Raw genomic sequence first — 27,966 nt, 5'->3', positions numbered from 1 at the left:
TCTTTTCTGTTTCTATATAAATCCATATAAATCTATAAAGTTGGTGCAACTGTAATAATAATTGATTTTGTTACACCAAACAAAAGGTGTCCCCTCAGGCGTTCACCTGTTTGAGTATGTACCTGTAGCAAAAGTCACACCACGCCTCTACCTGCTGTCTGTACGTGGTCACACCGGGAGAGCCCGCCCTCTTCGCTCATAGTCGATTCCTATTGGACGGCAGGATGAGTGAGTGGTGCCAGTGTGGAGCACCTGGTAGTCAGTCATCGGCTGGGCTCTCAGTGAAGCTGCGTACAGAGAACCTACCGCACAGCAATGCGGACGAAGAAGGGCAAAAACGAGGGGAATAGTACGGTTTTCTTCAACAACCCGGAGGCTCAGGGGTTTGCGTTGTCCTAATTGAACAGGGATTCCGTCTCCAAAGCCGCACAGAAAAAGACATTAACTCCTTTGGAGCAGCTCCGGGGCGGATATTTTCCCGACATATCCATACCCACATTAGTATTCCCAGCCCCGGCCGTGTGGAATAGTCAGCTAGAAGAATGGTTGCTTGAATATTTTTATACTGTCTTGTAGCTTTTTTTTTCCAGCACCGCTTCCCATTTTTTTACAGACTCGCTATGGTGGACTCCCCTGCCATGAAGAAGACTTTTGTGGTCCCAGACATAAAGCCATTGGATTTGTATGACTGTACTAAGGCAAAAATATGCGCAAGTGTCGGATGGCTATTGGCAAAGTCCTACGGCAGTGCAGGTAGGTTTCAGTTGAGGCTGCGGGCCTGGTGAGTTATAATATTGTTTTAGAGAGGTCGTGTAAAGACCACCATCCTTTTGTTGTCCTGCAATATGTTTATATTCTGCTCAGCAGTGTAGCGAAACAGCACATGCATGTGTGGGTGAACTACGGTGTGTGTGTGTGTGTGTGTACATCAGCGATTTTCAGCACAAAGAGCCGCATATGAAAGGGGACCATGCACGGTATGCGTTTTTTTGACACATGTCATTTGTTCTCACTCACTGTGTGGTCACATTTTCTGGGTATGTGTGTGTGTGTGTGTGTTGAGAAACGGGCCTCCTCCCTAGGCCTTATCACGCTAACCCATTTTGTCGTATTTCTAGCCGCCAGGCTTCAGTCACAAATTGCAGGCTACTGGATATGTTTTTAATCCGGTTACACAGCCATGGCACATGGGGCGTAGAGGGTTTTCACTACCATTCTTCACTGTCGGTGATGACAGCCCCTAGTAGCCAATGTGAACACCACTTTCTTATGCAGTTCATAGTCAGGATCACATAGCACACACTGAGCACATACCATCATGATTTGTTAACTTCCAATAACCTTAGTTAACAAACCTCAAGAGGTGCGTGAGAGGAACCATCCAGCCCCTATAATCCAAAACACACCCACCTATGAAAACCATTATCATAAGACAGAGTTTTGCCTTGGGTTTTCTTGAGTCAGCTCTGACCCTGAGGTGATAACAAGGCTCATGTTTGTTTTAGAGTCCTATCTGGTAAAGATTAGCTCCCACAAAGAAGACAGCAAAACTGTCCTGTTTTAGGAAGGCTTGATGACATCCCCCTCCCTGTTCATTTTATTTCTTCTTACCAGAAGAGTACACACAGTAGTCTAATGACAGGGTGCTGTTTTCCATGTAATCCTGGGTATATTTACTAAAATAACGCAAGACAACCCCCCCACAAAAAAACAAACGCACTCTCATTCCTGTGATGTGCAGGTAAATAAATACTCAGAGGTTAAGGGTCAAGGTTTCAATTGCAGACTTAGTTTTGGCTGGAAAGGAGTTTGGGGTGAATTGTATTTTTCTTTAACAACAGGACTCGTGTATTACACAATCCCAGGCGGAGGGTAGGCTGCTGCAGCGTCAGTGTGCTCTGTTAAGCACCTCAACCACGCCCTCTGGTCAAAGTCACTCTCCATGCCAAGTTTGAATATGAGGACCAAGACTGCATTAATGTGCAGTTTTGTCTTAATCAATTCAGTTGCCTTACTGATAGATTTCTGCCAAGTCAAGATGACATCATCAAGTCCCTTCCCAAAAGCTCATCTGGGGAGAACAACAGATATCACAGCAGCAGCCAGGCCGGGTCATCTGGTCCTCAGCTCTTCCAGGTCAATTGACATGATAACAATAGGCAACATTTTTAATCTCTGAGTCATTGCAGTACAAAATGGACTTTAACATGGACTTCACATCGAATACTGTACGTCTTAATGCCTAATTTATTAATATATATGACTGTTAAAAGATTAGACAACAGCTATTAATAGAAGCTAGGCAAGGCTACGGAGTTCAATCAGAAGATTCATGTGGAATCATGATAATCAGAAAGCTGCTTATAGGCTTGGACTGAAATACCTATGTAAACATAAAAAAATGTTTCAAGGCTAGAAGCTAGGAGAACAAGCACACAGAATACAGTATTAGATAAAGTCCCTACAAGATAGTTACCCTCATCTTTACCAAAACCAAACCCACAGAGTAACGTCAACCATCTTATATAAAAAAAACAAACAAGTTGCAATCATGCCTAAGCCTAACAGTTGAAACATAAGACTTAAAACATGTTATTAATTTTAAATGCTGAAGAAAAGAACTGTGAAACACAGAACCAACCTACTATTAGGCTACATGTATTTTAAGACTTGATAGATATTTGATGTCTTTTGTAACACCTTGACATACTAACTGATGTACGAAGTGTTCCATCAGGTTAAAAGAAAAGTAGTTTGGCAAGGAAGTAATTTATGATCTGCCCTTGCACTTGTGTGACAGGTGATTAATCATTTGAAGTTAACTAGTTTTCGCCTTTTACTTGGAACAAGACCAGAAATGCTTGACTGACCAGTTTGCACAGTTGGGAGAAAGTTGTTCATATATACTGACATGTTCATAGGGGTGATTTTATGTGAGTATATGTGCATGTTTGTAATCCAGCTGTAAACAACTTAATTACCACTTGTGAAACAGCTTATGGCCCAGCTTAAACATTCTTTGTTTTGGTCATTTGCTAGCAATAAGACCAAACCACCTTTTACCACCATGTTTCAAAATGTTTAATTTCTTCAACATGTTAGGTCCACCTAGCTACAAAGCTCCTCCCGGATCATATTTAAATCCTATTGGAATGATTACTCATCCTGTCCCAGTCATTTGTAACTATGGTGAGTCAACAAGGGACACGGACCTGAGAAGGATGTTGACTTGTTATTAGGTGTTGACTCAAGAGGTAGGAAGTCCTATTGGTATACTATATGAAATTCTTCAGGAATCCCCATGATACAGACATAGATGAAAAATGTGTTTTAAGATATTGAGATACTTAATATACAGAGAAGTCATTTGCAACACCACACAGTAAGCTAAAATACACTTAAGATCTGAGTAGGAGCTGGCGTCTAACTTCAGGACACTACTGCAAGCACTTTGTCATCTAATGTTGTCCTATTAGTCCCTCAAGCACCCACAATGTAATCACACTCTCTGACTACAGGATGTGCTTCTGGTATACTGGCCCTTTAATGCAATTTAAAGCTACTGTGCTTATGTCATATTACAGTGCTGTCTGTAGTGATGTGTTACAGGATGCGCAGGGCTGTTAGAGGTGGCATAGTTATGAAGAATGGACCTGTGAATTTATAGGGAGATGGCAGACACTTCATGTTTAGTGCTTGAAGTGTGTGTTGTTGTAACAGAAATATTGACATTGGCCGACAAACATCAGTATCAATCCCAGTTGGTGCATTGAGCAAATGAATGTAACAGATGAATTGTTTATTTAATGACGATTGAAGATATATCCTCTACAGTCAGATAAATGCATAATTTTATATTTTACTGCAGGCTAAAAGTAAAATTTTAACATGTAGACAGGTCTACTGGCAATCTCTTTCAGTCCAATTCCAGATGTCTGAGCTGCAGTGTTTATGTTGGCATTAGTATTTCACTCAGAGCAAGTGGTCACATGTAGGGTAGGGTGTTAACATACGCCCCCCCTTCACCACTGCTAGATTTTGGGGCAACACAACAGTACCTGCTTTGTTCTAAAAATGAGAGCAGATAATCATATGTCTTTGATCCTTTCCATCACATGATTCATTTTTAAAGCTCAGTTTTTAGAATTAGAAGCCCCATCCAATTGCCTTATCAAAACACATACAATGCTGAGTTAATCATTTTGTAAAATGTGGCATAGTAAGAAAACTTGTATCACCAAACAGGATTTTTGGCAGGTATGCACTGATGCACATGTCCTGGGGGTGGAATTATGTCATTTATTTTGAACTGCTCAAATGCTTCCCTTACGCATCTCAGCATATGTAAGATCTAAGTAATGATTTAATCTGTGTTAGGGTTCCAGTAAGCAGCCTGATAGTTTAGATTGTTAAACTTGCAAACTGCATTGCTGTGTTATCAATGAAGATAACTACCTAATGTTTACTGTTACATTCTTGAAATCCAATCCTGATTGTTCCACTTCATTTTAAAACAAGAGGGGGTGGGTGGAACCAGCTTGGTTTAAACAGTAGCTAATTTCCACTAACCTTTACTTGGATGTGTTTATGTGGCTCTGTGTCTGTTGTTTATTGTCTGACACGTGTGGCTATGTCTGTGATGTGACCAGCACACTAGCTTGATCAGTCAATGAAGTGAGACACATGGCTCCAGTTATCAAGAGGCTATCAAGCAATGCAGGTTAGTACAGATAGGAGCTAACACAGTTGAAGTGGCTACAGCCATGATGAAAAGCTACAGGTACATCAATTCCACTATACTTAAAAAAAAAAATGATGCTGTGGTTGTTGTGTGGTGAACTCCTCAGGAAGGTAAGAGAACAGAGTTACAGCACAAGTAGGTAGGTATTAAGTCTCTTGGTCAGTAGACTGCAAATGCTTACATGAACCTTTCTACCTAAAGAGCAGTGTCTCTGCTCAGCTGCCTTGATAATGTTGTTACTCAGACCAGTAGATAAGCACTGACCCTATGACCTGTGATAGTGAGTGAAAGTGCGGTTGTTGCTCCAGTTTATACAAACACACAAACTCGTGTTTTTAATCAAAATATTTCCCTGGAGGTCTGTTGATGTCAACATTATGGTGACATCACCTATTCTTTTTTTTTTTTTTGCTTGGGCTCAGCTGTGCTGCCAACTGCTAATTCTTTTTATTGTCTCCTATTTCTTTTATTTATTTATTTTTTAACATTAGGTGTGTACTTTATCCAGTGATTGTTACTATTTTTGAGGAGGTTCATAGTTTTAGAAAAGTGTGTATGGATTTTGCAACCTGAAATTTGTACTCTGTTTGTTTCCATGACACATGTAACACACTTCTTCATAGCTAGACTGTCTCATAGGCAAATCATTCTCGTATCGATCTCTCTCATCTCACTGAGTTGTGGCATTTGCATCCTGCTTTGCCTTCTGGGGAAGTTTTTCTTTTTCTTTTTTTTTTACACATCACTGTGTGAAGACTTTTTTTTCCTTTGAGATGAGGTGTACATTCTGGTTGGTGTGTCAGTGTTTAAAGTACTTAAGTGAGCATTATAGTTTTGGCACACATGAGCATATTTACAACAAACCAGAACATGTGGTGCGACTGACAATATTGTCTGACTATAATCATCCGGGAATGAGAGCAGAGAGAGGCAGAGAACGGGGCATTGTCTAACCTCCGAAGCTGGGCGTTTTATTTTGTTGTCTGATGTCAGTGGATCCATTACATGACTTATAATGATACAACAACACAGTGACACCTCCCCTGTAATAACCCCTGTGTTTCTCTGTTAGGCCCAATCTTAAGACACTTATCGGTTTCTCCTTTCACTTTTCAGTCAGGCTACTGGTACATCAACTTCTTTTCTCGAAGGCCCTTTAAACCGGTGAGAGGCGTATTTCAGTGTTTACACAGAGACACATGCTATTGAGTTTGCCTTCTGGTTTGATCTGGATGCAGAGAAACCAGTTTCACAGGACATGTCTCATGTATGTTTTCAGGATAATGTTTGCTTTAATCTTATTTACAGTACAGGAAGACCAGTCTGAACAGATTCTTAAATAATCTTCAGCCAGCCACTGTTAGAGTGTTGTCTTACCACACTCTTGTTGACGCAACTTGAGTTGTCATGTTTGCTTTTAGTAGTTTTGAGCTTGTAGGTTTTCATCAGGTTTCTGGTTTGTACTACTTCGGTTCATATCATCTATGTGCAGATGTGAAAGAGCAAGATTTTCACTGAAATGTTGTACAAAAATGAAACGAGGGAAAACAAATGAGCCTTCTGTAATCTGCAGATGTCAGCCTCTGAGCTCATCATGCCCCACTGACCTTGATGCTTGCTATGGTCTGCTCACATATGATTTGTATATCCAGGGTATCCACCAGCTGCTGTGATCTGCCACCAAACCTGTCAGAAAGACTGTTTTTAAGCCAGCAACAATAGAGCACGCTCAAGATTATCTTTGACTGAAGAAATAAAGGAACTATTTATACAGTATATCACCCACAATGTATTGTTTATTGCATTTGTTGTTTGTAGTAGCACCATTGCTTAAGGAACTTACTATGTCCTATTTTGTCTTTTGGTAGAGAATGTCCCTACAGAGCTGCGTGACCCCTTCTACTGTGACCAGTATGAGCAGGAGCATCTTAAACCACCTGTCACGCGCCTCCTGCAGTCCTCGGAGCTCTACTGCCGCACCTACAGCCTGCTACTGGGGGGCACAGAAGCTGAGGAACAGCCCAAAGACAATGCCGCCCTGCTGCAGCTCCTCGCTCAGAGAAGCATATTCCCCAAAGATCAGGACACACCAGTGACTGAGACAGACCTCCGACGTAAACCCATCAAAATGGTAACGTAAAACACATAGGTGATGACTCCACACCAGCCTGACATGCAATTTTGTTGGATTAATTTAAGAAAATGTCATAACTGTTGTTTGAGTAGAAACAGCTTCATATTTGTCAATCACCCTATGTTTGTCTTCTCCTGTGGAACCAGATGTCCTGCTATTCAGGAGTCTGTAAAATATCAGAAGGGGTTGAGGTGGCCTGGTTGTTGATATAGGTGCTTGTTTATGCTTTGATTCTAGGGATTAAAGGACATCAAAAAGACCCCCACTCATTCAATCATGCACCCACCCCCACACTACTCCCATCTGATCCTAGAGAAGCAGCTGCTAAGACTAGTGACACTAGGGATGACTACTTTAATTCCAGGGTGTGAGAGGGAGGGAGAGTCTAGATTCAATAGATCGTCCAGATCTGTTGCAGAACAATGGCTAAATGGTTCTGGTGAAACTTTAGATACTGTGTTGAGAGAATACTCTGGGCTGACTCAGTGAGTTAAATCAAGAGAAACTGGTTTGTCCTCTTAGCCCTTGACAATGGATATCTCTCTCTCTCTCTCTCTCTCTCTTTTGTTCACACATAATATAGTCCTAAATTCCACCTAAAGCCTGGAAACCTCAAGAAAACTAAGTTTATTTTTAAAAAAAGCAATGGTGGGTGATGCCTTTCAGTTTTCACCTGACACAATCCCTCATATGTACTTACTTTTGAAGTACTTCTACAAAACGTGCCTTTATACAGATTATCTTTCTCAAAACATGGTATTTCCCCAGCCACATTGGTGCAGATACACGTACAGGCTGTTTTTATTTTTTTTTTAACTGAGTAGGGAGTCTTCAGGGATCTGTACGGATAGTGCTGTTGTTCCGTGAAAGCTGTTTGCTCCACTGCAGCGAGTGCAGCACTGCTGATGCCCGTTTGATTAATTGTTTGCTTGATAATGTATATATGTATGTATCTGTGACATTTAACTAAATGGCATAGAAATTTTGTGAGCATTAACAGTAGAGCCTGGCATAACTTGTGTGACAAAGCTTATGTAAATAGCGGTAAAATTGTACTTTGGAACCAGAAACATTGGTTGTTTTGTACAGATAAAGATGAAAGACTCAGTACAAAAAGAAAGCTAATAAAGACAGTGTTCTTTACTTTTTATTATAACTAGTGCTGTGCCCTAGCATATATTACCTCTATTTCCACAAGTCAAAAGCAAGTCTCCTTTTAAGTAACTTTCAGTCTTGTGTTTAGTTAGTGCTTTGCTAAAATCTACAGTCTAAATACACTACATACTTCTTACTTTTGCACAAAATGTGGGGTCATATAGTCCTGTTACTAGAGGTCTGTGCAGAACTCTCTGTTCTAAACCCCACACCTGCTTACTCTTGTAGGATTTCTTTCAGTTACCACCTTTATTGACATGTCACACCAAAGCACCAACAAGGCATTCAGTGGCATAAATATGAAAACAAGCATAAAAGATTAAAAAAATGTAGTCATAGTAATAATGACTACAGTTTTTTATTGTCTTCATTACCACCACAGCATCAGCAGTAATGGTCTAATAACACAGTAGGTCTCTTTCATGAATGATGTTGCTGTAATTTGTGTGTGCATGAATTTGTCTCAGTTCTGGGTGATGCTCCTAGGCCATGGACCACTTTAGCTGTAAATCTTAATCACTAAACTCTTATTTTGGCTGTTGTCTGCTGCTTTGGTATACGAGTCTTCCAGTCACTGCTTTGCCCTAGGCAGCTCTCTGAGCTTGTCTGCCGCTGACTGGCACTGTAGCTACAGTGTGGCAAGCAAAGAAAGTGGGTCATGCTGCAGCATTAGAAGGATGGAGCATCAGTGTGGGTCTTGGCCAGTAAATGGCTTTGAAACAGCAACAATCTGCTGCAGCACTGCTGTATATTAAAGCTTCACATATCTATGTCAAACATGATAACTTGTAGGGCATGTACATAAAAGTATGTTTAGTCATGCTTGTTGCTGACAAATGAACACTACTTACAGCTGTCAAGCCATGCAAAGTCGATTACTTTTTGACTGATGCATCAGACACTGTATGTCTTTGCTGTTCATTGCTAAATAATTAGAAATTTGGCTCATGTATAAATCCAGGGATGTATTTTTTTATTTTATTTATTTTTTTGATTTATGCTAACCCATAAAGATGCTGGTACTGGCTTTGATTGCTGCACTAGCATCAGTGAGGGGCTCCAGTCTAACCTGATTTCTATAAAACTACACAGCCTGTGCTATTATCAAAGTAGGTCAAAAACAGACTCACCATAGTTCACCTAACACATTTAAAATTGTACTACAGTAATTGTTCTTTTCATCAAAATGTACTTTGCTGCTACAGGATTAAGAATTTGCTTTTTGTCCCTGCTTCTTGAAATGAAAATGAAATCATGTGACAAAATATGATTAATTTTATTTACTTAGTCTTAATCTTGGTTTTTGGACGTTGCTTGTAATAATTGTAATATAAATATTAGATCTATGACCTATTAATTTAGATGCACACTTGAAGTCTGGAAAGTTTTCATATAATAATATAATCTGAAATGTGCACTAAAAGGTTTTTTGAGAGTGTGTGTAGAGGGTATGAACTTCATTAAACAGTAAGTCAGTGGAACTGCTCCTCCAAGATAAGCTAGCACCAGTGTCGTTAGAGGCCAGGGTTATCCTGAAAGAAACGCTTTGTAAATGGCACATCCTTGGGGCTCATCAGTGTAGCTCCAGCTGCCTCCATCCCCTACATACTGTGTGTTAGTGTGTCTGTGTGCGTGTGTGTGTGTGTGTGTGTGTGCGTGCACTACTGATAACTGTCCTTGTGGTGGCCTAGCCTAGATTAGAGATAATCTGCCATGCAGACTGAACGTCATCATCCACGATTGGATGACAAGCCAGAGATGACCACTGACTTACCATGCACCCAAGATATCTCACAACATTAAACTAATTTGCTGCATTTACTTTTGATTGCAACAATAGAATATAGCTAATCATAATTTGCATTTCCAAACAAGTGGTTGAATACATAACTGCTATTTCTATTACACTAGAGATGGGAGCATTTGTTCCCACGGTGACAAAGCAAGTCATGTAGCCATAATGCAGCTAACCCTCTTCCCGGTTCCCTGTTGGTTTTAGATAGGCACTGACACTTTGTCTTAAATAATACTGCTGTGTTGGCAGGTTTATGGTCAATGAGCATCAGTCAAGAGCTTAGTTGAAAATAGAAGTGGCAGACTATCAGAAACACTAACCATCATCTTACGCCATTTGTTTAGCTTTGGGCCCTCGCTAATAAGAAACTAATATGGAATAGTAATTCAACTATCCAGCCTATGTTAAACAAATTTTGGGTAAAGCTGTTCTAGACTGGATTTCCTTGTTTAAGCATGCAAATCATATACATATCAATGTTCATATAACCATGTGCTTTGACAGAACCTCCTGTCTAAAATCCCTTGCTGAGCCCCAGACCTGCCTGATCCCCCTGTTTATCTGCCCCTCAGTAGACACCAGGCATGGTAGGGGGAAGGGGTTAAGTCATATTTTAGAGATAATCAGATTTTTTCCTCATTGTAGTCTCACTTAATGATTCACAAGATGCCTTCTCATTCTTTGTGTGACTCACTCACACGATTATGCAAGAAAATCTGTCAAATAGAGCCATCATCAAGATTTCATGTTGATGGGGTTAATTGTTGGGGTATTATTTTTTCCTCTCTCTGCTGCATTGGTTTAAGGGGTGCTAACTGTTTATTGGCTGGATGTTTCTAAGCAGAGAGCCGGTGCTAAGCCAGGGGCACAGAGCAATGCTGTGGTCAGGCTTGTGTTGAGATGCATTGTGGGTCAGCTGGTCGGTTGTTATGGTGATCTGGCAGGCTCTGTGCTGGGTGTTCATGAGTTACTCCTCTCTCCCCTCTCATTAGGGAGACTTGTGATTTAGCTTAGTGAGCTCTCCTGGGTCTGCAACGGGAAATCCACTAGCAACCCCCTTTTTCCCCTTTCATTCTGCAGTTTTTAGCCTCCACTCTCTCCTCTGAATAACTACTGTACGGCATGACAACATGGATGACTACTTTCACGAGGTCTGTCATTCTTTCTTGTTCATCTCTTCTGATTGCCTCTTCTTTTCTCCCAGTCATCCTGTCTCCATTGACTGTGACAATAGCTCAAAACGTATAATTACACTTTGTGGCTCAGTGTAAAGCTATGTTTTTACCTTAAATCGCTTTATTTTCATACTGGCTCCTGGCAGGATTTAGCAGACCAGAGAGACCCAAGAACAAAATGGATTTTTTTCATTATTAATGTGAACACAATGGCTGATTTACACTGGTAAAATCTAATCTGCAATCCGATACAACAACTCAGCAATAAATTCTGCCTTTAGAAACATAAGGAAGGAAGAATATAACAAATACATTTCTGTAAAATGCAGTCCAGTATAATACCAGCATTGACAACAGCCTGAGTAATTAGCATTTAGTTAAATTAAGACTTTTTAGAAAGGTTTAGAAACTATCCATTCCATATGTTCCATAAATGTAGAATATGTAACAACGCTGCTGGCCTGGGTTCTGTTAGGTTGTATATGTATACCTAATTGAGTAGCAGGGAGTATGTATCACAATATTGCAAATATATGTAAAAAAAAACAAAAAACAAAACACAAATAATTAAATTCATGTTTATTACATCAAACTCTGGACTACACAGAACTCTCCACACATGCAAAACAATAACTTCATTTTGGGCCACAGTATTTTGCAAACACAAGATATTCCAGTAATCATAGTATATGGAAATTGGTGTAAGATGTAGGGTTAGCAAAAGTATTGATACTTTTTCTATACCAAGTGTTAAAAACATCTGATCTCTGTTGATTACACTGTTGATTATTTGATAGTATCCAACTGTGGCATTGAAAGAGGTGTGAAGTATCGTTCAAAGTTCAAAATTCTGGCATTGTGACCACCGTAGTGTGATGTGATTTAATTCATGCCCAGGCCTATCATGTTTCAAATATCCCTGTTAATGGTACTCTGAATCTGTCAGATTGTGAAGCCCTTGTCTCTATTACCAGGCAATTTGTCCCGGCTTGCACTGCAGACATTTTCACTGAACAGAAAAGTCATGTGACAGACACGCAAGCATCAGGGCCACACAGCTCTTAATGACTGACTGCAGCATATACAGAAAGCTTGGCCCAATGCACAGGCCTGTACTGGCATAGCCCACCCTGCCTGTCCCGGCATTGGGTCTGACCAGGTCAGCACTTTATATCAGGGTTGAGTAGGCAGACATGCAGACAGGGCTAATGCATGCAGCTGGACTGCCACCAGCCCCCATCTGGGGCAACATAAGAGGTTGGAGAAGGAATGTCTGGCCTCTAAAGTGGAATTTGTAAGTAGTAGAAGGGAACAGGCACTGATTTGCACAGATTAGGCTCAAAACTGAAGATTGAAGTCATGGCCCCATGACAGGAATGAGTTGTTTGCGAGCTGTCTGTCCTCTGTATTGGCCAGAGGTAATTATTATAACAAGGACCTTGTTGCAGTTAGCCTAGAGGTAGAAAAGTGGACAAAGGGCAGAGGTGAAGAATTAAGAATGAACTAGAATACATTTATTTGCCAGTTGTCTGTATGACTTAAATACACTGTTGGTTGCAGCCTCATGGCACAAACAGAGTATAGCTTCTAATAAGCTAACAGGTTAATGGAGTTAAGGCACTATCTCTAACTGAGCTGATAATGTTGCTGGTGCATTTTAATAGGCTCTAGGCAGTAGAAAGGGCTCTGTAATGGCCGCTCACGTATCAAGGAAATAAGCTTATGTCTGTTGGATACAAATGCTTTGTAATGTCAAATATGTGTAAGCAGGAATGTTACTGTTTATGTATTTATGTGGAGAAAAGGATCAATTGTATCAATTATATCAATTGTATTGTCTGCCAAAAACGCATTCCTTTATCAAGAAAAGACATGGAAACCTGTTTCTTCCAGAGAATACTGTTCATTGTTTTGCTTCCTGGTGATCTAGTTACAACACCTCATTTTATTCTGTAGTCTGCTACAAATGAGTCATGCAGTAATATTTCACTGCGCAGTAGGGAAAGGAAGCACGCTGAAGAGAAGGCAAATAAAGGTAAAGCAGTTGAGGAATGACAGTCCTGGAACACACGTGTTATCATATTACAGGCCCATTGCCTATTTAATGATTGTACAAACAGGTCCAAAGTTCACCCACATCTAACACTGTGTGATTGCTTGCATAAAAGGCATGTCTATGTTTATGCTGACTCACAGTTGGCTTCTGATGACCTCTAGAGGATGATGCCGGTAAATAATGGCAGTGCTGCCGCAGTTAGAGGCGATCTCTGTTCTGCAGTAAGCAGTGTCCTGCTTTACCAGTAGAAATGTCAGTGCCCAGCATTATTGTGTTAGCTGATGCTGTCTGGGCTCTCTAGCCTCTGCTGTTAATGGCCCCACATCTGACAGTGCCTCTTCCTTCTCCCATGTGATTGGTGCAGAGTGCTCACCTGGCAGTGATTGATGCCCTGATGGCCGTGGGAGCCATGGAGACAATGACTGCGGTGAAGACATGTGGTTCTGCTGAGCTACTGGGTGGAGCCTCTAGCTGGGAGGATGCACTGCTTCATTGGGTTAATGTGGTAAGGAGAGAAAGCCAAAGAGAAACAATGCTTGTTTTAAGCAGACATCTGTATTGTATTCTGTCAGACATCACTCATTGTACAGACTTTTATCTTCCTAAGATCGCTGATCGATAACTCTGTCTGTTTATCTGCAGAAATAAGGATGCTGTGATTCTTTATCTCACTATGTCCTTCGTTGACAACAAACAATATATTGTAGATCTGTCATCTATGTGTGTTTAACTATTTTGTCTTCTTGGCATGCTCTCAGTTAAACCAGAAGTTGAAAGAACGTACTGAAGGAGCCCAGAATGAAACATCTCAGGCCCTTACAGAGCCCCAACCTGTCCAACCCTCTGTGAGTAATTCATTTCACATCTCATATATCTTTTCTATCTCTTGTGACACATCATTATATCTAAACACACATGATAATCTGTCTAGGTTTATGCTCTCAAGACTATAAAAAGCACCTTAAGTGAAAAAACCCCTCATATTGTTAGTTCTGCCACACTCATTTTGACTCTAAAAGTACAGCCAGTATTGGCTGACACAATAAGGGTAGTCTCATTGCTTTGTCAACAAGCCGTCTTGTCATTTCAAGAAAGTACCGTCACCACTACCCTTTCTCTTGTTTGTCTAGTTCTTCCACTTTAGGCTTAATACCTCTCCTTGTGCTCCTGTTCTCCATTTTCCTGTCTTTCTCTATTTCCTGCCCCTCCTCCTCTCTGACAGTGTCCTACTCGCTGGTACTGGAAACTTGTTCCTGTAAGTCCCCTTCTTTCCTCTGTTCCCTCCCCCTGTTCCTCCATCCCTCAAGTGTCTTCATCAAATTTATCAACATTTATCTGATGGTCAGGTGTGTTTTTTTTCTTTTCTTTTCTTTTCACAGTATGCTGCTGCGGGCATGCTAGTGTGCATCACATCCTAGTTTGCATTAAATTGCACGTCACAGCATAAATTACATAGGGCGGGGCAGGACAGAGGCACAAAATGCATTGTTTGTTTATACACGAGTGGTGCATGACTCACCATCATTACTCAAGCAGGCCTTGAAACTGCAATGTACAACCGGTTTCTCTAGTCCTCTGTGCAACAGAGGTGTGTGTTTGTGTGTGAATGGCCATGGGGTTTTCAGAGACGGGCTTCTAGTCAGCTGGTTCCGGCTGACAGTGGGCTGTTTGTCTGTGTACTGTAGTTCTACCTGAAACATTTTCTCTCTCTCTTGCCTCCTGAGACCCTCACTTGTTCCACTTTCTCCTGACAAAACCTTTCTTCTTTCTGCTCTGATTAAATCACTCCTTTTGCATCTGCCATTTGTTCACCTAAGCTCTCTCTTGTACACATTAGCATGACCTTCATCTGTTCTCTTCTTACATTCATTTTCTCTTATGTGTCACAGTGCATATAGACTTACATCCAACCATATCCAACAATGTTTGGAAAAGCCTGACTTTCTTGACAGTTTTAACATGAACTAATATGTCTTATTTTTCACATAAACATACAGAGTACCAGTAAGGTCACACTGCAGTATTTAATTGTCTTGTTTGCTTGTTTGTTGTTGTTATTATTTAGCTCCGCTACAGGAAGGATAAAGTTCAGTCCAAACAAAAACCTATTTTTCCAGTGGTGAATGAAGTCAAAGACCTGTCCAGTGGTTGTGCTGTTGCTGCAGTCATACATTACTATTGCCCTGGCCTGCTAAGACTTGAAGGTACCAACAAACATTGTAACCACAAACAGCTTGGTCATTTTTATTGTATTTATGTCAGTTTAACACTATGCTTCTCCTCTCTGTAAGATGTTTGCATGAAGGAGTCCATGTCTGTAGCAGATAGCCTGTACAACCTGCAGTTCATCCATGAATTCTGTGACAGCTGTCTGAAAAGCTGCTGCCAGTTGGCACTGGAGGACATGCTATACACTCCACAGGAGCTTCAGGTACTTACATTCACATTCCTGATCAATCACCTGAATGATATATTAACAAAAATATTGAGTACTGTATTCTTAATACCCGATTTATTCTGTGTGATGGGTTTAGCTCAACCTGCTGAGCTTCCTGTCAGAACTGCTTTGCTGGTTTGAAGTACGAAGGCCAGAATTTGTTCAGCCAATAGACACATTGGGTAAGTGTCACCAATTTTGCAGTCCTGTATACTACCATGTAATCATAATATTGAAAATCTTTTAGTCATTTGGGGCATTTTCTTTTTCGTTAGATGGATCCACACCAGTAACACCGAGTAGCTTGAGTGGTAACAGGTACAGAAACTCTCTGAATTTGCTTTTGTTTTTGGCATTTTTTGGATGACTTGTTTGCTCTAAACAGTTGTTTCTTTGTGTTTCAGTACCTCCCCTTCTATATTCAAGAAGCCTTTCCTCCCTATCTCTTCTCCTGCATTAGGTAAGATAAGGACAGAGTCCTGTCGTCATCATAAAGCTACAGTGTTTTGTGTATGTTTCTATCATTTTATAGTCCGATTAAGCTATTTCCCTCAATCCTTGTTTGTCAGTGTTTGTGTACATATTTTTTTCCTTTTTATTGGTGTATTGCTTGGTTGATTTGTGCATCCCTGTGTGGTGTGCATGCCTTTACATGTCTGTGTGTCCCCCATTGTACTCAGGATCTTTGACTCAGTCTACCTCAATGTCTCATATAGAAGGAGTTGGAAAGACATGGAGCAAGAAACCTCTCAGGTAGGACCCATATATTCAGTACCATTTAAAGGTCCACTGTGTGAGATTTAGGGATGTAACGATGCATTGTGACAAGATTAAAAATCGGTACAAATGCGTGACGACTCGCATCGGTTGATTAATCGCGATTCTTGGCGAATGGGAACCCGCACAGTGCGTGCTCTCACTGGTCAAACAGGCTTCCCGGCGTGTTGCATGAGCGTGGCGTATTTGGTCCGTCCTGCACGCAACTTCAAACCCCACCGGGAGTGTTTCAGAAGCGAGCGTTTAGCCCGCCCTCCTACAAATAAAAAGATAATTTTATTTGGTCATAATTTGTCTGTAGCTCATTTTGATTTAAAAAAATCGTATCGTAAACAAAAAATCGTGACTAGAATCGTTAGTTGAGTGTATCGTTACATCCCTAGTGAGATTTAATTAAATTAATTTCAATTTTCAACAGAAGTTGTCTTTTAACACTTGTCATACAGGTCTATACCTATATTATTACTGAGACCATGGCCATAACTACGTTTTCACTAGTGTGTTCACTTTCGCTTTACCTGGTCTGTGCTTGTAAAATAAACACTTTCTTTCTGTGTTATTGTGAATAGACAGCACAGGAGGAGGAGAGTAATATATTTCATATTTTAGATACTATCGGATGTATAATTAACAGAGATCATACCATTTTAATCACATGGTATGACAAAAGTATCTTACTTTTGACAACCCTACTGCTAGATGCCACTAAACTGTCTTTTTAACTTTTTTCATTGTACTTGTACTCAAACTTTTTTCTTTCTTTCTTTTTTTAAGCCGCCCATTGTCAGCAGTATCCTTCAGCATTCCTTTTGGTCTGGACAGTGATGTGGACATTGTGATGGGCAACCCTGTGATAACTCGCTCTGTGAGCTCAGACCAGCTCAACCCAACAGGCCAAAATATGACTCGAGTGCCCTACACCCCTCCTGAAGATCTCAGCCATTTACTGAGCAAGCCCCCTGGCCCCAATGGTCCACAGAGAGCTTCTTGGGCCACCCAGACTCCCAGTGTTCCAAGGTTGGCAGAGGAGAATGGACTTGCAGCAAGTGAAACAGGAGAGCTGCCTACCATTGAAGAGGCTCTCCAAATTATCCACAATGAGAGCAAGATGGAGCCTCGTTTACACCCTGATGGTGCTCCTGATGGCTTCTACCTCCACTCTCCTGATGACCCTGCTAGCTCTAGACATAACTTGCCTAACTTAGCACCCATCAGCTGCTCTGCCCCTACACGCTCAGGAATGATGTACCGGCCAACAGGAGAGTCCAAGGAGCCCACTCGCACCAGAAATACCTCTGAATGTTCACGAGACGATGACTCAGTCTTAAGAGATGGCAGTGTGGACTCGGATGCATCCGAAGACCTCCCTAAGGCTCAGTCCACTCCAGCCACACCAGCTACTGCTGTACACTCTTCTAGGGGCCATGACAAAGAGGTGCCTGACAGTGGTGTGAAGATGACCAGCTTTGCAGAACGCAAAAAGAAGCAGATTTTGGATTCTCCCAAAACCAGCGACCCCACTTCTCCTCAGAAGACCACGTGGGCCCAAAAGTCTGAAGAAAGCCCCAATAAGAGCCCACAACTCAATAATGAGATGTCTGAGCTGGGAGTTCGCCTTGAAGAAAAGCGCAAGGCTATTGAAGCACAGAAGAAACGAATTGAGGCCATTTTTGCAAAGCATCGGCAAAGACTGGGGAAGAGTGCATTTCTGCAGTTAAAGAAGGAGCAGCGTGAGGACGAAGGTGAGGAGGAAGGAGGGGATGGCCAGGTCAGCACCTCATCCACAGAAGAAGACCTTGCTCGCTTGACGCTTGAAGAAAGGCTAGCTCGAATGGAAGAGGAAGAGCAGCAGGAACAAGATGAACAGCGCCTGTCAGTGGACGATGAGGCTAATTTCAGAGGAGCACTTAAGCTCAACAAACAGGTCAGTCAAAAGGCAGACACACCAGGAGAGAAGGGTTCTGTGACACCTGGTGAGAAAATGGTAGCTCCACTAGGGGACTATAACAACGCTGTATCTAAGCTGACTGCAGCTCTCAGCTCCCTGCAAAGTGACATGCAGCGGCTGACTGAGCAGCAGAACCAGCTAATCAAGAAGAAAGCTACACCTTCCAGCAACAAGTCCTGGGTCATTCCAGCTAGCCATAAAACCTCCACGCCTGCACGCCTGTCACGAGAATCCACCCGAGATTTAAATTCAGCCTCCTCCTCTCCTTCTCCATCCCGCAAAATAACAAACCACACCACTCCTCCTAAATCTCCTCATGTCCATCGTAGAACCCAATCTGTGCCCCCTAAAAGCCCCAAACACCACCAACACAGTCGTCCTTTGGATGTTAAGCTTCCAGCCTTATCAAGGGTCATCACTGCTCCTCAAAATGTGGACAGCATCCCCCACCTTCGCCGTGTAAATCCCTGGCAATCCCAAGTCCAGACTTCGTCTGCATTCTCCATTGGTGACTCTGACAGCCTAGTTGAGCCCCGCTCATCCAGACCAACTCCTGTCCCCACGCCTACATTTACCCCTATACCAACTCCTACCCAAACTCCCTGTCCTCCTGCAGATGACACCCTGTCAGAGGTAGGCTCCAATGATGATCATAGTATATTTAGCATGGACCTGGAGGCTGGGCCCTCACATGGCCCTTCGGCTAAGAAGGAAGGGCATACCGGTGGGGGCTACAGCTCTGGTGCCCCATCAGAGTGCTCCTTTGAGAGTGATGCCCCTGCAGGGATGTTGAATGGCAAACGCAGTAGCCTGATAGAGATCTCACTGTCTGCTCTACGAGGAGATGGGGAGGAGGATGACCAAGTACCTGAGGCTTTCTCTGACTCAATGAGTGACCGGACAGAGCCAGAGCTGAGAGGAGGGGTTGGCTTCTTTTTCAAGGTAGGTGATTGATTACTATTACTGTATGTGCCATTCTAAAAATGCTGTTTTCATAATCAGAAATCAGAAATACTTTAATAATCCCATGAGGAAATTAAGGTCAGTGCCTTCATGCCTTTTTATTTTATTAATAGGATGACAAGGAGCGACCGGAGGATGAGATGGCACAGCGAAAAGCAGCTTTTCTGGAGAAACAGCAGAAGAGAGCAGAAGAGATGAAAAGACGCAAACTTGAACAGGAAAAAGAAAAAGAGAAAGAATCAGAGTAAGACCTTTTTTTAAATTAAGATATCTAAAGGTTGTATCTTTGAATGCCTTGCATTACAATTGTTCAGGTTTGTGAAATTTGAAAATCACTGTAGTCAGGTTTTTGCAGCATATAACTGATAATGACAAGGATTTATGATTTATTGTCCCATATTTAGTGACTTAAACAAATTGTGGCCATTATTTGTCTGCTACATCAGTTGCATCATGTTTTAGATTTAATTGGGTCTAATTTCAGTGTCATATTATAGTTTAACTATAATAAATATTGTCCTTTGCTTTTAGCAAGCCTCAGTGGATGATCATTGAGGGCTGGGGAAACAAGAGTGAGGACAGACCTCAGACCCCAGGCACCCCTCCAGCATTACATACCCCACCAGTAGAGGGGACTCCTCAGCGCAGAGGAGACTTCACAAGGCAAGAGTATGAGAGAAGACAGCAGCTCAAGATCATGGAAGACTTAGACAAGGTGTTGAGGCAGAAACCCACCACGGTTCGCGGTGTCAAGAAGCAGAGACCCAAGACTGTGTTCAGAGATGACTCTGTCCTCTCTCATAGCCCTGTCAAAGGCTTCATGGGTAAATAGTTCTGATGTTTCTCCACACTGGTCTTAGTCTTTTTACGCCACTTCCAATGAATCACATGTATTTGGTTTCTCAATATAATTACTTTTTCTGTCCTCTCTTTCTCTGTCTAGGCACCAGGCTAAACAAGGTGTACTCCCACTCAACCATGAACCTGTCTTCTATGGCTAATGACTCTGGAGGCTTGACTGTCAGGAAGTCCCCCAGGTAGCCTGCACAGTGATGATGGCTTGCATTTTCTTAAAAAAAAAAAAACACTTGGAAAGTGAGATGCATGTAATTCAGCCTAAAACTGTGTCAACATTATTTAAGTCACAAAAAAGAAAAATAATTACTTCTGGATGATTATGTCCACATTATTATTGATCTTTCAAAATTGGTCTATAAATATTTTCTGCCTTCCCTAAAATATTGTCAGAATATTGAGATTGGTGTACTTAGTATGTGTGTCTGTCCATGTATAATTGTAAATCAACTACAGGTACCACTGTGATCAGTGTTATTAACAGCATACAGCCTCAAGGTCTATTACAGACTATGCTCACTAAACTCTCTTTTTGGACTCCCTCTAGCCGTTCACACTCTCCTTCCCGGTTAATGTCACCAAGACGACTGAGTGGTCAGAATGGAGAGAAGGACTGGGAGAATGGTTCCACTATTTCCTCCCCTGCCTCAATCCCAGAATACACAGGTTAGAAATAAATTCCATACTGAGGGATTAATCCAGCGAGCGTGGTTTTGTTGGGTAATGACATTTGAAATTCTGTGTCTTGTAGGACCGAAGTTGTACAAGGAGCCTAGCTTTAAGTCCAACAAGTTCATCATCCACAATGCTATCACTCGCTGCTGCCTGGCCGGCAAGGTCAATGAACCACAGAAAAACAAGATTGTAGAGGTAAGCCATGCTGCTGTGTCCAACAAAGAGGTCCACACTAACTAGGCTATAAGTAACTGTGATTTTAGTTGTTAGCTCATCTTGCCTTGTGTTTTCTTTCCTTTTTCTGTCTGTCCCTCTTCAGGAAATGGAGAAAAGTGCAGCAAACCACTTCCTCATCCTCTTCAGAGATACTAGCTGCCAGTTCAGAGCAGTTTACACAATGAACCCTGAAACTGAGGAGATGGTACGGCTCACTGGCATTGGCCCCCGGATCATATCACCTGAGATGGTTGAGTCCATTTATAAGTACAGCTCTGACCGCAAGCAGTTCACTGTTATCCCGTCCAAAACCATGTCCATGAGTGTTGACGCCTTCACCATCCCCGGCCACTTTTGGCAAAAGCGACCAGGAACTCCGAAGAAGCTTGGCACCCCCAAATAAAAACATACCCAGGTTGGGTGTTAGAATTCAGGGAACCAACTCCCAACTTGACTCCTGTTGTCTATTTTGGCCAGTGAGGCACTTGAGATTGTTTATTACTGAGTTAGACTAGCAGTGGGCAGCATGACTGATTAGGCTTTTGGCCAGCTATGAACCTGGTTTCCAAGAACAATCCAGTCAAATCTACATGCAAAGAGAAAGGTCAATCATTCACTCATTCAGCCAATGTAGTTACAATTGTTTCTCTCTTGAGAGCATCTGATTGGCTCTGCCTGGTCTACCTAGATTGTAAAATGTAATGCAACCGATTCTGTCGGGATGAAGAATTCTCTTTACCTTGCACCCTGCCTCCTCATGCCTTGCCTTACCCTGCCCCTGGAGTCATTTTTGCGACTCTTAGGTAAGAAAAAGAGGGGGCAACCACACTGCCTTTGCCCACACAACAGTATTTTGGGCCAGAGTAGTTCCCACCCCTCTCAATTCTGCTTGCTTTTCCTTTTTCTGCCTTTTCTTCTTCTTCCAGGGCTCACTCTCTTTTCCGTCTACTGAGATAAGTGGCTCAGCTCTCAGTTCTGACAGGAGATCTTAGCTGAAAATAACTGCAGGTAACACTGCTCTCATATGAATGTAGGACACACACTAACCACTCATTCCATTCAGGGGTGTTTTCACTGATTGGTCAGGACCAGATAATAGTGGTGGTTCCTATGTGGGCTACACTGGTGGTGGCTACTGTGGTTGTCAATTGACTTGCACACATAGAAACTGCCTGTGCTCCTATAGTTTTTGCATTCCACTCCATTCAAACTCTCCTTCAGCTATAGACATCTGGATGTTTTTTTTTATACTGTTTTGACATGTTTTTGCTGGACAAATCGCTTCGGCCTTTGAGAGCTGAAAGAAGAATGAAATACATGTGACATTTTCCTCTTAAATTGCTTTCTCATTTTCAGCAAGTGATGAATTGAAATGTTATCTGAGCTTATCTTGAAAAACAATACTGGAAACGAAATGAAGGAGGGCTTTATCATGTTTGTGACTTAGATACAGCTCTGTGTGAAAATGATAATCAATGCTGATTTAATATATACTGAATGCTGATTACTTTGATTTTCTTTGACAATGATTTGTAAAAAGTAAGTTGACCTTTGTAAGTTATGAATAAGCTAGCCTGCTGCTTAAGCATTAGTGAGATGTATGTTTGAGATGAGAATGAGTGAATGAGAATGAATAGAAATTGTCAAACAGCTGAAAATTGCTGGAACCTTTTGTCTAGGGATTAATAAATCCTTTAGGTCACTAGGAGTCTGTTTCTTATTATATGATTCCCTGTTTGTGTGCCCAGGCATATAAACAGAAGGTTTCTTAATGAAGGATCCTTCCGGACTGTAACAGCCCTCATTTTCCTCACACAGTCTCTAGAGACTCCTTCATGCATAACTGGGGGAATTTAAAACGCCAAGCTGTTTTTTTTCCACCTCTCATGCTAAAAGGAAAAACACTTGACCCTGCAGTTGCTTGTGATTGGGTCAATATACCCACAAAATCTGTGGGAAATTGGCCTTCTTCCTTTTTTTCTTTGCGGTCTTTAGCACTACAACAGCTGCCGTAAGTGCAGCTGTCTTCTTTTAAATCATTGACTGCCTCCAACAAATGTGTTTTGAATGAGATTCCGATACAGATGTGAAAAGTCAAGCAGAATTTAGGAAAAATGGTAAGATGATTGATTAAAAGTGTGAGTGGAGGAGTGCATATGGAATTAGTGGATGTTTGTATTTATATGTTTGTAAAGAGTAGTATGTGGTAGTTAAACACTATTTTGATTCTGTGCAATTTTCCCCTAGAAAACCCCACGTCACCCAGAGGTGTATTTATTTGGTTTGCATTAGATGGTGCATTTAATGTTTAGTTTCAGGTTCTACTTAAGTCTCTTTTAGTTAAGGTGGTAAATCATCTATTCATTTCATAGAAATTGTCATACATTTTATGTTGTTTTTTCTTTCTCTTCTGTTATCAAATATGTGCCAGCACATTATGTATGTTCATTTCATAAATTGACTATCCTTGGCAACTGGACCAGAAAAATAAAAATCCTTTTTAAATCATCCTCATCTATGTTTTTTCATTCACATATGTATTTTTCCATTTGCATTTTCATTGTTTATTTTATTAACTGAGCTCATTCAAAATTCCCCACTAGCACATGAGTGGAGGCAAAAACCAAGAAGGAAGGAGTTGCAGGAAAGAGCTTCTCTGGTACTCTGGTGATATGTTATAATGCGAATACATGCCAGAGGTAAATCAGTCATGGTGTTTGAGTAAATACAGGCACATCCAAAAAGCAGATTTCTTTATTCAATGATGTATTTATCTTTTTCTTCACTCAATAAGCTCTTTCAACTTAATAAAAAAAAACATCATGGTAGTGCTTGGATCTCAAATCTGTCCAATAATACTGACAGAAAAAAAATTACTGGGCTGTTTGGCTGTGGTAATACTGTTAATAATGGATGTTTACATATGGCCCATGGTTTCTGATCATCACATATTTTCCCCCCACCTCTGCAGTTGAAGCTGTAAGGACTCTTAAAGAGATCCTGCCGGTTTACTGTTTGCAACAATCATCAAATGTAAAAAACATTATTGGGTCTGAGGAGTACAAAGATTTACAGCAGCAAATTGTGTCACCATACAGAAGCATATTTTAGCTGTGCTTGGTGTGCAGCATCTCAGTGAGTAGAGAGTTGCAGGGCAAATCTCCCAGAAGATGGCGCTGGTACAAGTACTCCTCAACCTGCAAACTAATGCTGCGTACTTCAGGCAGGCGGAGCAACAGCTGGCCGAACTTGTCTGAGTGTCCTGGATGACTCTGTTGGGTGTGCTCCATCAGCGCCCTGTTAACCCTCTCTTGAGTGTGCTCCACCTGCCTGCGGCTCTGCACTGACTTCACATCTAGAGCACAAAGAAGATACATGGCATATTCATCTTTAACATAATATATACAAGTACAAACGCTCAAGGCCAACAGTAAGATGAAAAGAAAAGGTCACAAAGTTGATTTAAAAAAAAACTACGTCTGTTACATTTGATTTGTAACTTATGAATGATCTAATATAACTAAGACAAAATGAAAAGCTCACCAGGGTTGAATAGCACCAAGTATTTGAGACAAACAAACTCATGTCTGTCTAACTGGAGTGCCTTCAGTTTGGACACCAGGTCTTGGGTCCTTGATACCAGACCACTCAGTGTCACTCCTGCCTGAGAGATTATGGTCGACACTTCAATCTACATTAGAATGAGAGAAAGGTGATGATCAGACTTAAAGTTTCTGTACAATCCATAATGATACATAACATCCATCCAAAGATTTTTTTAATGATCATAAGAGCTGCATTTTGTGCATTTAATGGCAAACTTTACCTGTTGTCCTGTGACCAGATATATGCAGCCCTCTTTGCCATAGGTCACCTGTCTACAGAGGTGATCCAGGACCAGCAGCTCACTCCAACAGCTCTGCAGCAGCACCATCTGGTCCTCCACCTGTGGGAAGCATACATGACACTATGACCTTTGACCCTTAATGTTAATGCCACACATCTGCTTACACAGTTTATGTACCTTTATAATTTCGTGATTCATTACCTTGAGCTCCTTGAAGAGTGTACTGTTCCTGGCCCACTCCACAAGCCCAAAAAGTGTCTGATCAGCCATTTTACACATGATGCTGAATGTATTTAGGCAGTCATGTTTCCCACGGTTGGCTTGTTCCCTCTGCAGACTTGCGACAACCTTGTTACACAGCTGGCTCTCATCCTGCTCCCCTTCCAGGAGCTGGCTTAAGAAGTTGGGTGTAGGAGTGGCCGATGAGGGGGTGTCTGGGGTTTGGGTGGGAGGCTGGAAGAGAGGGGTGGTTGAGCCTGGTGTTGGGCAGAGGGATGATGCCGGTGTGCTTCTTGATGTGAATAAATTGTTTGGAGTTGGGTGCAATGGATGGTTTGTTGCAGCTAGGCTGTAGCTAAAAGACATTTCTCCTTTCTCCTGGAGGTATCCAGGGAAGGTGCGATGGTATAGTCCAGGGTAGGGCAGAGATGGGGGAGTGAGCACCCTGTCTGCATTCATAGTGCAGTCCAGAGGCATGGGCACACCCGACTGTCCAGTGCCAGAGGGATAAATGTGGGACTGATGAAAAGCCTCAGAGGACAATGGTTCACTTGTGTGAGTGCTCATTAGGTGAAGGTCATTTGGAGCTGTGGGCTGGTGAATTTGGGTAGTTTCCATCTTGATCCTGTAGGGAGCAGTGTTTGCCTGGTGACACACTTTTTGCTGTTTCATCTGCCTGTCCCGTCGGTACAAAGGGCCAAATTTATTCCGACCACCTCTCATACGATCTGCTCTTACTGCTGTGGACATAATATGAATCAAATGATCAAGATTTTAGACATTGTTATACATGATTTAGTTTATGTATCTGGTAATATGGTCCCTCCATTTTTAGGGCTCAGATTAGTTCCACGATACAAAGTCATCATATAATCTAGGCCATTACCGCACAGGTTTATGGTCTGTTTAGATAAGTCATAGGAGAAAAGAATATGCATGTCAGTAAAAGACAAGACATGTTTCTCTGTGTGTGTGGCGGGGATAGTTTTCTTTAGTGTACCTTCTCTCTTCATGCCTACTGCCAAACACTTTTGAAAGCGGCAGGAAGGACAACGTTTCCTCTGTGAAAGGTTCATGGGGCAGCTCTGTTGTTCTGCACAGGTGTAATGCTTGTTATTTTGAACTGAGCGTTTAAAGAAGCCCTGCAAAAAGAGAGAGAAAGAGAGAGACACTGTATACCTGTGCTTCAATTATCTCCAGATCCAATCCAGAGTGATAATATACAACATTATAGTAAATAATATGTCTTAGTTCTATAGTAGTTGACTATGGGACTATTACGGTACTGTTACAGAATGCATCTTTATGGACTGTCCAAGCACTATCCCTTACCTTGCAGCTTTCACAAGTGAGAAGCCCGTAGTGATATCCTGACACTTTGTCTCCACAGATGGGACAGCTCTCCTCTGACTCTGGTCTGCCATCTGGCTCTATCTTTAACTCCTGAGCTGGAGAATGACATCACAATTAACATTAAATTTTAGGTTTAGAGTGTGACACAAATATCTGATCCTAAAGAGAAATACCAAATGTTCAATGGAGATTGTTGAAGTGATATACCAAGTTACTGAAAACCCATACATGATCCAGAGAGCAAATGCTCCAACCTTCTTTCCTGTTACAGAGATGCTGGAGGTGAGTGGACTTTCTAGGGTTGTTGTAAATGTTATATTGGGAATAATTTGTGTGTTTGGCAGTAATACAAACAATAGTAAACAGTCACAACAGGTCAGTCACAATGAAGATTCTTATAAATATGTCTGAGTGAAAACAGAAATGTTGTCAGAGTTGAGTTGAAGAATTACAGAATACAAAGTGATATGCTGCTGGCATGTAAGTGTGTCATCTGTGAGGTTTATTGCTCAGCTGTTAGAATAGGAGTGAGCAGTACAGCACCATCCCCCTGTTGCAGACAGTACCTTATCACTCACTTGATTTGCTTGACTATGATCACAGATATGACCCTTACATAATTCCAGATATCACTGATTATGACTTCCACTGGAACCAGTCTCCCTGATGAAAATCTATAGGACAATGAAGAACCACTTTCATTCCTTTACTTCTGTAAATTTCCACCTATATATAATATTATTTCACTGCACTGTTGTCCTCTGACTTTCAAAACTGTTACCTTCCTAACACCGTACAGACAATATTTTCTGAGACTCGCCTAAAAGGGCACTATCTACCTATCTTGTACTCACATGTTGACGATCCATCCAAAGTTAACAGATCCTCTGGGTAGCTGCCAGGATGGTGGACAAGAGGCTGGGGCTGCTGGGGGTGATAACCAGGAAGGTCCATTCTGGCTGATAGGAGCTTCAGGGTCAGTCCCGCCTATCCTTCATGGTCGCATAGAAAGACAGTGCGGGAGAGCCACAGAAAGGCCAGCAGAAAGGCCCAACAGCCCCAGTGGTCTGATGGTTGTTCGAGGCCCATAAGTGGACTTCGATCTGTAGTGAGTGTCATAAAACCTCTCCTGACAGGCACTCCTACACAGTCAGTCAGTCAGTAAGCCAACCAGCCTCTTCATGGCAGATATCCACCTGCTGGACTGTTACTTTAGTGAAATAACTCCAGGATCATTGAACCATCTAGGAGCTTAGCTGATAAGATAAGAATCCACTGAAGAGTACAGTTAATTATCATAAAAACTACAGCCAGTTAAATTTCATGTTAATTCCTGCATTGGAGTTTATGGAGTGGTGGAAGAAGTACACAGGCCCTCTACTGAAGTAAAAGTACCATTTCAACATTTTAAAAACACCATTAACAACAAAAGTGCTTAATTAAAAGTTAAAACAAAAGGATAATCAAAAGTAAAAGTACTTGAACATCAAAAAACTGGGCCCTGAGTCATGATATTATATGACATTATTATGACTGTTTTTTCTTTTTATGAGCAATATGTACGTACCATTATGTTGTTGCTGTAGCTGGTTAAAGTGGAGCTAGTTTTAATATTTCATA

General features: G+C 41.6%; 2 protein-coding genes across 4 annotated transcripts; one reads left to right on the top strand and one right to left on the bottom strand.

Moving 5' to 3' along the window:
• The first annotated feature begins 228 nt into the window (after positions 1-228).
• Positions 229-23,435, top strand: camsap3 (calmodulin regulated spectrin-associated protein family, member 3). 3 transcript variants are annotated; one of them, XM_019259118.2, is made up of 18 exons: positions 229-753; positions 6,610-6,872; positions 13,421-13,561; positions 13,815-13,901; positions 14,279-14,311; positions 15,122-15,260; positions 15,348-15,487; positions 15,591-15,675; positions 15,769-15,811; positions 15,898-15,953; positions 16,210-16,246; positions 17,045-19,160; positions 19,295-19,425; positions 19,713-20,005; positions 20,125-20,218; positions 20,584-20,702; positions 20,788-20,906; positions 21,031-23,435. In XM_019259118.2, the coding sequence occupies exons 1-18, from the start codon at positions 621-623 to the stop codon at positions 21,328-21,330; spliced, it is 4,329 nt and encodes a 1,442-aa protein (XP_019114663.1). In that variant the 5' UTR covers positions 229-620; the 3' UTR covers positions 21,331-23,435. The 3 variants fall into 3 exon arrangements, with proteins under 3 accessions (XP_019114663.1, XP_019114661.1, XP_019114662.1); XM_019259116.2 differs by having other exon boundaries at positions 16,174-16,246; XM_019259117.2 differs by lacking the exon at positions 14,279-14,311 and having other exon boundaries at positions 230-753; positions 16,174-16,246.
• Positions 23,436-23,663: 228 nt separating this feature from the next.
• On the bottom strand, positions 23,664-27,393 carry nr5a5 (nuclear receptor subfamily 5, group A, member 5). The gene is made up of 7 exons (XM_010730358.3): positions 27,201-27,393; positions 26,326-26,441; positions 25,994-26,135; positions 24,976-25,733; positions 24,754-24,873; positions 24,471-24,618; positions 23,664-24,282 (listed from the first exon to the last, which is right to left on the bottom strand). The coding sequence occupies exons 1-7, from the start codon at positions 27,298-27,300 to the stop codon at positions 24,035-24,037; spliced, it is 1,632 nt and encodes a 543-aa protein (XP_010728660.3). The 5' UTR covers positions 27,301-27,393; the 3' UTR covers positions 23,664-24,034.
• Positions 27,394-27,966: the final 573 nt, after the last annotated feature.

This window comes from Larimichthys crocea, chromosome XII (assembly GCF_000972845.2).
Source record: "Larimichthys crocea isolate SSNF chromosome XII, L_crocea_2.0, whole genome shotgun sequence".
Lineage (NCBI taxonomy): Eukaryota > Metazoa > Chordata > Actinopteri > Sciaenidae > Larimichthys > Larimichthys crocea.
Note: the sequence above shows the minus strand (reverse complement) of the source record. Positions and strands in the feature narration are given on the sequence as shown.

Coding starts and splice junctions, on each gene's coding strand:
- camsap3 (XM_019259116.2), top strand. CDS start 621: ATGGTGGACTCCCCTGCCATGAAGAAGACTTTTGTGGTCCCAGACATA. Junction 6,873..13,420: donor GACGTAAACCCATCAAAATG/GTAACGTAAAAC, acceptor TGATTGGTGCAG/AGTGCTCACCTGGCAGTGAT. Junction 20,907..21,030: donor AGAAAAACAAGATTGTAGAG/GTAAGCCATGCT, acceptor GTCCCTCTTCAG/GAAATGGAGAAAAGTGCAGC.
- nr5a5 (XM_010730358.3), bottom strand. CDS start 27,300: ATGGACCTTCCTGGTTATCACCCCCAGCAGCCCCAGCCTCTTGTCCAC. Junction 25,734..25,993: donor AGTAGGCATGAAGAGAGAAG/GTACACTAAAGA, acceptor TTATGTCCACAG/CAGTAAGAGCAGATCGTATG. Junction 24,283..24,470: donor CTTGGTGCTATTCAACCCTG/GTGAGCTTTTCA, acceptor TTTGTGCTCTAG/ATGTGAAGTCAGTGCAGAGC.